At 41.2% G+C, this 12,269-nt stretch overlaps 1 protein-coding gene across 1 annotated transcript in view; it reads left to right on the forward strand.

Annotated features, from left to right (window-relative positions):
• Positions 1-12,269, forward strand: part of LOC310642944 (gamma-aminobutyric acid receptor subunit alpha-2) — a gene marked incomplete at its 3' end in the record, with an annotated part of 252,020 nt that overhangs the window by 162,572 nt on the left and 77,179 nt on the right. The window contains exon 4 of the mRNA XM_083366934.1: positions 5,788-5,855. Within this exon, the coding sequence (XP_083223060.1) occupies positions 5,788-5,855 (68 nt within the window). The remainder of the gene's footprint in view (positions 1-5,787; positions 5,856-12,269) is intronic.

Genomic DNA, 12,269 nt, shown 5'->3' on the forward strand with positions numbered 1-12,269 from the left:
TCCCATGCACCACCTGCCCCACCACATACATCGGACAGACCAACAGAAGAATAAGTGCACGCATTGAAGAGCACAAAAACTCACTCAGAAAGGGAGAACAAACTTCATCCCTGGTCCAACACTTTGAAGCCACGGGACATGAAATTGATTTTAAAAAAACCAAAACTATCGCCAAAATTGAACATTTCAACAACAGAATAATCAGAGAAGCCATTGAGATAGAAAAACGCCCCCACAGCATGAATAAACGAGATGATACCTCTCGCCTTCCAGCCATTTGGAAACCCACCTTAATTGACAGACGAGGCCCAACCACCAACAATGATACCAGACCCAAACTCATGATAACATCACATGACATCACCACCACACAACCATTCAAAAAGCAAATCCGAACCCACAATGATAACGAGGCACAACCACAAAACAGAAACCTAACTACAGCTGCAACATCAGCCACTTTAAACCCCTCCAAACCACACAATAAGCAAACTGACACCCACTACAAAAACATGGCACCACCACAAACACGAAGCCGAACAAAAGCAGCACAACTCACCATCTCTCCGTGATCGACGAGGCACCCCTCCTTCTTCATCGCCTCTCTGGGGCAATATTAGGCCCTTTTAGGGCCCCCTGAAGAGCAAAATCAGGCACGGAAACCAGATTCCTGAGTCCGTGTCACTATGATGTCAAACCGGAAATCTCAGGCTTGACCATTTCTTTTTTTTTTTTAATTTTTTTATTAAATTTATTATTTAAAAACATTGGACACAGTACCAGCGAGCTGACAAACCTTTTTGTCTACAATGTTTAAATATATATATATACATGTATATATGTACATCAAAAATACACTTAAATACACTTAGATTACAAATCGGTGAAATACCACAATATTTAAAACAGTGAGCTAGTCTGTAAAACCTAATAGAGACCTTTCTTTTTATCCATCCAAAGATACAATTTGTTCCAAATTCTATAATAGTCTGATTGATCTTTATTCTTTAATTCCAAAGTTAATTTGTCCATTTCAGCGCAATCCCAAATTTTCCTAATAACCTCTTTTTGTCCTGGGATCTCATTCTTTTTCCATTTTTGCGCAAATGATATTCTAGCTGCTGTGATAATATGGATCGTTAAGTATAGCACATCTTTAGAATATTTCTCTTTCGTGATTCCCAACAAGAAAAGTTCTGGACTAAACTCCAGATCTTGTTTCAATATTTCTTTCAGCCAAATCCAAATCATTCTCCAAAATTTTTGTGTTTTACTGCAAGACCACCACGTGTGGAAGTAAGTGCCTATCTCTTCAGAACACTTCCAACATTTGGGAGATGCTGTTGTGTACATTTTTGCTAAGCGGGCTGGGGGAAGATGCCATCGGTAAAACATTTTAAATAAATTTTCTTTATACGATGAGGCCAGTGTTATCCTTTTATTCCTATCCCAAATTGTTTGCCAAGTATCTAGGTCGATGTTATGTCCTAAATTGTTAGCCCAGATCAACATGGGGTCTTTCACTTGCTCTTCAAACAGCTTATATCCCAAAAGTAATTTATAAAAATTCCTTATTTGTTTAGAGTCCGGTCCCAATAATATTTTGTCCAATGCTGTTTCAGAGGTATATATCCCCCATTCATTTTTATCCTTCCTAAATCTCGATTGGATTTGTAAGTAGGCCCACCAATCGAGTTTTATACCTTGTAATTCTAGTTCATTCCTAAGTTTCAATTCCCCCTCCTCATTCAGAATATCCTTGTATGAGATTATGTTACCCAAATCAAACAGATTTGGGTAAACTATCGCTTCAAGGGTGGATAGCCAGACCGGTATTTTGGTGTAATTGTGAGATCTAATTTTTTTCCAAGTATTGAATAGCGCTTGCCTGATCCGGTGTCTTTGAAAATGCGAGAAAAGACCTTGTTTCTCCGTCCATAGGAAAGCATGCCAGCCATATTGCAAATCGTGACCCTCTAAAGTTAATAGTCTTCTATTTCTCAAGATTACCCATTCTCTAATCCAGCTCAGGGCCGCGGCGTGGTAATATAATTCCCAGTCTGGCAATCCAAAACCCCCATTTTCCTTCGTGTCTTGTAAATATTTCAATTTAATTCTTGGTTTTTTCCCCTGCCAAATAAAATTTAGTGATAATTTATCCAAATTTCGAAAAAATTTAGAGTCGAGTTGAATTGGGATATTCTGAAACAAAAACAGGATTTTAGGCAGAATATTCATCTTAATGACAGCGATTCTTCCCAATAATGAGAGTTTTAGGTTTCCCCATCTTTCCAGGTCACCTTTTATTTGATTCACTACACTATCATAATTATCCTTTTTGAGTGAAGTGCATCTAGCCGTAATGTTAATCCCTAAATATTTTATTTTCTTGACTATTTCTATATCCGTGATTTCGGCCAGATTACCTTTTTGTTTATTGGTCATATTTTTAACAATCATCTTGGTCTTATTTCTATTTATTCGCAGTCCGGCAACCTCACCATATTTAGATAATTCTTCCAATAGCTTTGGTCCCGTCTGACATGGATCCTCCATAATAAAAACTAGATCGTCCGCGAAAGCTTGCAATTTAAAGGTTTCCTTTTTAATGGTTAATCCTTTTATCTTTGGGTCGTTTCTTATAGTTCTCGTTAATACTTCAAGAGTCAATATAAACAGCAACGGTGATAAGGGGCAGCCTTGCCGTGTTCCCTTTTGAATTTGAAACTTGCTAGATGCTTCCCCATTAATAATTATTTTTGCTTCCTGATTGTCATAAATTGCCCTAATTATATTTATAAACTTTTCTCCCATATTCATAAAGCTAAGCTGTTGGCACAAAAAAGACCATTTAACATTGTCAAATGCCTTTTGGGCGTCTAAGAAAAGTAATGCCATCTGTTGTTCGCTATGTAATTCATAGTACTCCAATGTATCTAATATTATTCTAATGTTGTGCTTAGTGTGTCTCTTAGCGAGAAAACCATTTTGATCTGCGTGTATGAAATCATTCAGAAATCGTTTCAATCGTTCCGCTATAATTGATGTAAATATCTTGTAGTCCGAGTTAAGAAGTGATATGGGTCTGTAATTTTGGATTAATGTATGGTCTGTGTTTTCTTTCGGAATAAGGGTTATGTTTGCCTCTAGCCAAGATTTAGGCGTCCTTGCGCCTTCTAATACTGCGTTAAATACCTCCACTAGGGGTTGAGCTAGGATATTTTGTAATTCTTTATAAATCTCTGATGGAAGACCGTCGGGTCCCGATGCTTTATTATTCTTTTGTGCATTAATAGCTTTTATCACCTCAGATAGTCGAATTTCCTCGTTTAACATATTTCTGGTATCTTCTGTGACCTTAGGTAGTTTGGCTCTTTGAAAATATTCCTCCATTTTCTCCACACTTGCCTGGCTATCTTCTTTGTATAAACATTCATAAAATTCCTGGGCTATAATTTTTTTTTTTCCTCCTGGTGGAATATTCTCCCTTCCTCATCTCGTAGTTCGTGAATCCAGTTTTTCCCCTTTTGTTTTCCCAATTTGTATGCGAGCCACCGGCCCGGTTTATTTGCATTTTCAAAAAAATTTTGTTTCGTGTTTCTCAATTGTTGTGCCAATTTCTCTTTGTCTAGAATGTTAAGTTTGTGTTTAATCAGATCCATAGATTGCTTGATATTCTCTTTTTGTGGATCTTGTTGGAGTGTAACTTCTAAGCTCTTATATTCCTCTTCTAATCTTTCCCGTTGTTGTCTTTTCCCCTTATTTTTATATACCATATATGCCCTCGCTACCCCTCTCATCATTGCCTTAGCTGTATCCCAATTGTTTTGTACTGAGGTGTCTATAGCTTTATTTTCCTTAAAGAAAAAACTTAGTTCTCTCTCCATCTTAGATTTGAATTCGTCTTCTTTTAAAATTGCTCTTTGAAGCGTCCATCTGGATATTTTTTTGGAACCTTTCCAGATAAGTTTAATAGGATTGTGATCTGCCCAAGTACCTGTCGCTATATGTACCTCGTCTATTTCTGAACTAATTTCTTTCGTCATCCATACCATGTCTATTCTAGACCATGAGTTATGTCGGTTGGAGTAATATGTATATTGAGGCTTGACCATTTCTTTTGGTGTCTATGATGTGGGAAATACACAGTGGACCATTTGGTAATATATCTGTGAAAAAGATACTTATGTTAACCAGAACATATAAAACAATAAATGATAAGAATTTTATTTCTGAAGGACGGACTTTGTTTCCTGGTCTCCCTGTTTCCATTTTATCTTCCTATAATCTTTTGTCTCTTTTCAATCTTTTGTACTTGACTCCAAAAGTACTGTAACTGTTTAATTTTCATTACTTCAGATAACAAATGTATAGTAATTCTCTGAAAACTCAGAAGTTAGATATCCAAAACTATTGTATAAAATTTTCTGATCTTTATAAAATATTTTTGTTCTCTTAAGGCAGAGGGCTCAATTTCATTGTGGGTCACATTAGCATTGTGGTTGCCCTGGTGAGGGCATGGCCAACTGGGTGGGTGTTGCCACCTCAACATCACTCATGTGGGGGGGCACCTGTGGGGGCCTGGTTGGGTTGTGGGGGATCCAGGGGTCTCTGGCAGGTGGGACGGTGGGTGAGAGGCTCGTCCCATGGGATAAGGCAAGGCAGGGAGAAGGGCAGGATGTCATCACGGGGTGAGGCTGGGGGTGGGGTGGCTGCTGCCAGACACAATCAGCCCCTGCACACAGAGGGCAGCAAACACATGAGGGCTGATGGTGTCCATCAGCACCCCCAGCTTGTTGGCTCCACAGCTGGTGCACTCTGGGGCTTCCCAGTCCACTGCCACCCACTGGGTCAGCCTTTCAAGCAGCAGGCACTGCAACAGCACCAGTAGCAGACAGAATTGGGGATGATGAGGCATGTGATGTGGACTGCCAGACGCACCTACTCCATTCTGTCTGCTTTTGCTTGCAGTTGGAGAGCAGGTCACTGCTGGTCATCTCAGCCCCCTCATAATCTTACCTTTGGCCTGCATGTGAAGCACACAGCTTGCACAGGTTTATTAGGCTGCCACTACCTGGAGCTGCAGGGGCACCCAGCATGAAGGAGGCAAAGCAGCTAGCTAGGAAGCCCGAATTGAGGTGGTAGAGCACACCCAGCCCAGCAGGCAAAATACAAGCCACCCCAAGCAGGGAAAGCTGGATCCCCATTGGTGCCATAGCCGCCCAAGCCCAGTCGTGTTGTCAGGGGGAGGCACATGATTCTGGCTGGGCCTAGGCTTTCCCTGCTTGGAAAATGGACCTGCAGCAAGTTGCTGGTGGTCTTGGTGGTGGCAGTGGCTTGCAGCAGGGCTGATGAACGTCATCTATGCGTGGCCTAAGGGAAAGACCCATGAGGGGGCTGAGGAGATGACCAGCAGCAACTTGCTCTCCAACCGCAAGCAAAAACAGATGGGATGGAGTAAACGCATCTGCCAGTCTGCATCACATGCCTCCCTCCCCAACTTCTCCTGCTGCCAGTGCCGCTGCAACACCTGCTGCTTGGAGGACCAGCCTGGTGGTTGCAGTGGGCTGCAGAGGCTTTGCTGCTGGATACCATTGGCCCCCACACACTCACCGCCTCCTGTGCATGTGCCAGGGGGGCCTCTGGGCTGGGTGGGGTCAGGTGGCAGGGGCTGGTCCCTTGCTGTCTCCAGGGTGGCCCCATGGGCCATATATGTATATAAATTAGTAGCCACCCAAGGAGAAAACATATAGTCTCTTAATTTTACCTTTTCTTTGTTTATTCCAGATAGTACAACTGAAGTTTTTACAAACATCTATGTGACCAGTTTTGGACCAGTTTCAGATACTGACATGGTGAGTATGGCAACTGAAATAACCTCTGATATATATATAATGTTTCTAGAACATATATGTTTGCCTCTGTGTGTGTGTGTGTGTGTGTGCGTGTGTGTGTGTGTTCTAGAACACTTGTAGATATTTCTTTCAAACATTTGTCTTTTGGCCAATTGTCTTTTGTGGTTTCTTTGATTTAATACATAGATCAGGCCCACATACTGAGATCCACTTGAAACTTTCTAAAACCTATAGGATTATTTGGAAGGATCCCTGGCCTCAATCTAACTAGCATGTCTTCCAATGAGCCCCCCCCTTTTAATCATCCCAGTGTTAATGTTTTTATCATGAATTCTTACAATCTCTTCCAATAAGATTTAGCCATTCAGTGCATTCTTTTTGGGAAGGAATGGTGAGAGTTCTCACCCACATGTGAAGTAAGGAGAAGAAACTGGTAATATGAATTCTTAGCAGCTGCCCCCATACTCTTATATACTGACAATGTTTCAGCCATTGTATTTTACAAGCTATTTTCCAGCAGAAAATTTTAAGGCAACAGATTCTGAAATGATCGTAGCATTCTTGCCCTTGCCTATATCTCCTACCATGGCAGTTCTCTCATCTCTTTAACAGATTACTCAAATTCTCTCTCCCAAGTCTTTGCTATATTATTTTTTGCACTGAGGAAATCATCCACTAAGGATTCAAAGGCTTCTAAGAGCTCTAAACAATTTTCACACAAGGACAAAATAAAAAGTGAGATGAAAGTTTAGTTCATCTCTGATTCCTATTCCAGCAGCATGAACTTTCTCTACATAACTTTTCCCAACTCTGCTACTGCCAGTTCTACTATTGATAGACTTTCCAGTTCATATTTCCCAGTTCTCACTGGTTCCTCTTCAAGCACAGGAGGCAATCTCAAAAGGAAATATTCAAGATAGTTTCCCCTTAGTTTTTACTCCTCTGGCCTATCCTTTTGTACAGCAAAGTAGTTAAAACCAAGGGCTCTTCCTATCTCAAGATTTCCAAAATCATAATTGGTCATACTTGCTCATTCTGTTCCTAATGTGTATTTTTTTTGCTATTTCAATAAGATCCATGCTGTCTTATTATACTAGGATGTATGTTTGATGTATTGGAATCAGTGGTTGATCCAGTTTTTCATGGTACTCATCTGCACTCAAGATATATTGAGGTTTCCAATTATGTGAATTTCCATAATTTAACAAATGTGTTATCACATTGAATTCTGGACAAATGCCACACTAAGCCACCCTGTTACTTCTCGGATCCCTCCAGAAAGTACATGACATGTGGTTTTTTTCCCCCCACAGAAATAAACTATTGACGTGGGACAGCTTTCCTGTTTTCTTTTGTGACTATTATCATTCTTAAGAAGGATCTATGATAAACCTTTGCCATCTGAAATTGTTTTTGAAAAAACTTTTGTTTCAGGATGATACTGATTTGCTTCCATCTTTCCCTCCTTGCAGAATGGAAAGCAGCTGGCACTTGTAGATTTCTAGGACATATACTTCCATGCATCTGTAATTCCCTACTATCACTTTTCCCTTTGCTTAATGGTAGATGTTTGGCCTCTCCACAATACTAAGGGTTTTTTCCCCTAAATGTATGATGAGAGAGCCAATTAGGTATAGTGGTTAAAGCATCAGGCTAGAAACACTGAGTTTTAGTTCTGCCTTAAACATGAAGCCAATTGGCAGACTTTGGGCCATTCTTACAATCTCAACTCTAAAAAGGAGGTAATGGCAAACTACTTCTGAAATCTTGCCAAGAAAACTGTAGGAATGTGTACAGGCAATCACCAGGAGTCAACACTGATTTGAAGACACCAAAAACAAAACATAAATCAGTAAGGTACTTGTCATCTTGATTCTCCATGCTAAAGTATCATTTTGTCTGTTAGACAACTGTTGTGTACTTCTGAACCAGGCTATATTATGACATTTCAGTGGCTTGATTTCTGAGAGAATTGTGAGATTAGCTGCCTTGAAACCTCTAAACAGGGGTCCTCAAACTATGGCCCATGGGCTGCATGTGGCCCACCCTGTCTTTTTATCTGGCCTGCCTTAACCTCCTGGACAAGCCGTCCAATCGCGAGGAGAGGGTGGGTGGATGGTAGCCAATGGCACCAATGGTGAGTTGGTGGGAGGAGATGTGTTTTTCCCAGTTTCTCTCACGCGCACCCAAGTGCACATTTGTGCTTCAGCCATGCCCCTTTCGTCTCCTCATCTCGCCTCTTCGTGTTTTTACCTCAGGGCCAGGCTGAGAGGTTTAGGTCTCACTTACAGCCTCGGCCTCGCTTAGGGCAGCTGAGCCAGGTGATGACAACACCACTGCTGTTGCTTCTTCTGAGGCGGGTCCCTCACTAGGCACTAAGGAATGTTAGCCCCAGCCTCTGCCACTGCTGCCACCACAACCACCATGCCAGCCAAGAGGAAACTGGTAGTGCTGGCCCTCAACATCACCCCCACCATCGCCGAGGGACCCAGTCCCACCAGCAGCGGCGAAGGCAACAGCTCCGAGTGAGTGGGCTTGAGTGGGGCTGCTGGAGTGGGGCATCAGTTATGGATCTGAGGGGAGCGGGCAAAGGGTGAGGTATTTGTGAGGGGCAGCTGGGGTGAGTGAGAAAAAAAGGAGAATTTGCTCCTGGAAGGTTATTTCAGGGTTGTGAGGGGTTGTGTGGAGTTGAGGCGATGAAAGGTCCGGAATGCCAATCAAGGAGAATATTTCTGGCTCAGGGTTAAAATGAAGGGCTCTTGGGGGGTTGGTCTCTGAGGATGGTGGTTTTCTTGCAGATGTTTCAGGACCCAAAGTTGGATAATAAGTGAACTGATGATGTTACCTAGTTTGGGTCACAAGATGTCTGCAAAAAAGCCACCAAGCTCAGAAAGCACCAAGGACTTCACAGCCACCCTCCTTCTCCTCTTCTCCTCCATTCCACAAACACCCTCTCTTCTGGCATTGCTGATGTTACCTAGTTTGGGTCATGAGACATCTGCAAGAAATATTGAATGGAAATGGCACCTTGCCTTTCTGACAGATGTAACAGAGCTACTCAACAGTTTCAATGTGCAACTTCAAGGAAAGGGGAAGCTCATCTGTGATATACATTCACATGTGAAAGCATTTGAAGTAAAATTGGACATACTCATTAAACAAGTGAGGGATGAAAACTTCTGCCATCCTCCCACAACTCAAAAACTATTTGCGGAAAAACCAGCAGTTGCATCCCCAAACAAAATGTGTGGATTCACTGGAAATATTGTATATTTTCTTCACAAAAACTCATTCAATAATTAACCAATTCATTTTTCTTGTTTCATTTTTTCATTTTATATTTGATTTTACTTTGTTCTATAATCATTATTTTTTTCAAACTATAGTCTGCCCCCCCAACAGTCTGAGGGACAATGAACTGGCCCCCTGTTTAAAAAGTTTGAGGACCTCTGCTCTAAAACATTCAACAAGGCAGATCTTGTAAAATCTCCTTATTATGCAACTAAGGCATCATAACAATTGCTTCCCCTTAAAAGTGTGAAATCATCACTCCTTCATATCTTATCTTAGTTTAAATTCAAGCCTTCTTTCTCTCACTTTTCCCATAGCTTAGAGACAAGCCTGATTTGCATATTTAGCATTCCTGCTCTAGGACATGTATTTCCCAACATAGCTTCCACCTAGATTATTCTATTCTTTGTGGGAACAATCTATACCATTGGACAGAAGTCTTTCTGTCATTTTCATTACTCTGAAAACTTCAAGCACTTGTATATAAGCTTTCCTCTCTAATAAAAGCCACTCTGCATCATTTTGAAACTATTTGACCATATGGTTTATAAGTTGAGTTGTTTTCTTCCCCTGTTTTCAGGTCACACTCTAATTATAACACCAAATTTTACTGCTTTGATAGGGATATCATCTTGCCCTATATCAAGAAATCTCTCCTCATTACATACAGTTTTATTGAAAGCATTTCTGTGTACCTTTCTCTCTGATATTTATTGTTTCAACCAAAGATTCTATATCTGGGTGGTTTCTAAAAGCTCTCTGCTTCCAAAGAGCTTGTGTGAAGCTGAAGCATTGAGACAACATACAGTTTGGTGGGTCCTTCATTCTTCAAAACTATCTAAGTTACATCAGTAGCTTCATAACAGTACATAAAGTCTGTATCTCTTCTGCACCTTAGATTACAGATTGTCATTGATTTTCCATTATTTTAATTTGTCATCATCATCAAGTTGTATCAGGCATTCCATCAATGGAAACTCTACCTGTTGATAATGGTTGTAATCAAATTCTATTAGGACAACTCCAAGATCAATCTGCTTGTGAAGAAGAATACACTCTTGGTGTCTTAGAAAATATTTTTTTCTACAATTGACTCTTGTTCTACTCATTTCCATCAATTCTCCTGCTGAGGAGAGGAAAAGGTCAGCTGGTATTCAACCAACTGCATTCCCATTACACTTTAGTTGCCTGTATTTGGTTTTTAATTACCTTTAGAACTCTCCTATTCCCTTCATAAGCAGACTCTATATTTACTACTTTGTTGTTTGACTCTTCTACTTGTATTCTACTCAGCTAGCTACTAAACTTAAAATTTGCATGAGAAGGTTTAATATTGAATTATTTCTTCTGACAGCTGCAGTAAGATGTATTCTTACCCAGATTTAAGTTCCATTGAACTCAAAAGAGCTTTCTATGGGGCAAATAAGAAATCTGGAAATATTTGACCTTTACTGCCATGATTGTTAAATGTATCACTGTAGTTGTTAAGTAAATCTTGCAGTCGTTAAGTGAATCCATCTTCCCCCATTGACTTTACTTTGTCAGAAGCTGGCTGGGAAGCTCACAAATAGTGATTACACAACCCCTGGATGCTGCAACCATCATAAATAATACTGGTCGCCAAGTTCCTGAATTTTGATCATGCGACCCTGGGGATGCTGTCACAGTCATAACTGTAAGGATCGGTCATAAGTTACTTTTTTCAATGTAATTTCAAACAGTCATTAAACAAATGGTTGCAAGTTGTGGACTACCTATACTATATATAAATTTTAATCTACTCTATATTCTAACCAACTTCCTGTTTCTCTTTTTCACACACAAAAATGTGGGGAAAAAATGGAAACCACTTTCTTCTTCCTTCCGACTCCAGCTCTGATTATTCTTTTCTTTCCTTTCCTTTTCTTTTTTCTTTTCTTTTCTTTTCTTTTCTTTTCTTTTCTTTTCTTTTCTTTTCTTTTCATCTTCTTCCACTTCGTCTTTCCAATAGCAATGGTAATGTTTAACATGTTTCACAAGACATATAGTTTTAATAAAATATTCACTTGGAATTATGTGTAAGAAAACTATACAATACTAAGCTATGATGCCATACATGTAAGTCAGTATCATTAAAATAGGTTTTCTACTTGATGTTACAGAATATTGCTGAGGAAGATAATGAATATTTTCAGGGTTGTGAGGGGTTGTTTGAAGCTGAGGCAATGAAAGGTCGGGGGAGCCCCCAACAGGGAGGATGCAGTTGGCCTCTGGAGGAGAATCCTGATCCATGAACTGTGGTGGTGGTGCTGCATCCAGGTGAAGCCCCGAGGGGTAGGTAAAGCTGGAGATTGTGGAGCAGCTCAGAGAAACCAGGGGTGCTGGTGCTGGTGGTTGAGAGAAACTTCATTGGCCTTTAGGGTCCAGGAAATGGTAGAGGAAGGATGGGGGCATTGGGATGTGCCCCATGGGAAAGAGGAATGAAGTCCTGCCAGACAGGTTCTTCTGCCCTAAGACAGTCCAGAATGCCAATCAAGGAGAACATTTCTGGCTCAGGGTTAAAATGAAGGGCCCTTTGTGTGTGTGAGGGGGTGTCTCTGAAGATGGTGGTTTTCTTGCAGACGTTTCAGGACCCAAAGTCGGATAAGTGAACTAATGATGTTACCTAGTTTGGATCATGAGACATGTACAAGATAGCCACAAAGCTCAGAGAGGACCAAGAAACCCACAACTGCCCTCCTCCTCCTCCTCTTCTTTTCTCCTCCTCCACTGCACAAACCCCATTCTCTTCTGGAACTGCTGATGTTACCTAGTTTGGGTCATGAGATGTCTGCAAGAAATGCTGAATTGAAATGGCATCCCTGCCCTGTCCCCTGCCTCGCCTCACCTCGCCCCACAGGACGAGCCTCCTGCTCACTGTCTCACCTGCCAGAGACCCCCTGGATCTCCCCCAACCATGCCTGAACCTCACAGACAACCCTCTCCACAAGTAACATCAAGATGGCCACACCCACCCTAGCCACACCCACCAGTCTATCATGATCACTGCAGCCACGCCCACCCAGCGCCACACCCACCCAGTGCCATGCCCACCTGGCACCCAATGATAAATAAGTGGGGTTTGGGTTGCAGTTTGGGCACTCA

The sequence above is a fragment of the Vipera ursinii genome (genome assembly GCF_947247035.1).
Source record: "Vipera ursinii genome assembly, chromosome: 7".
Taxonomy (NCBI): domain Eukaryota; kingdom Metazoa; phylum Chordata; class Lepidosauria; order Squamata; family Viperidae; genus Vipera; species Vipera ursinii.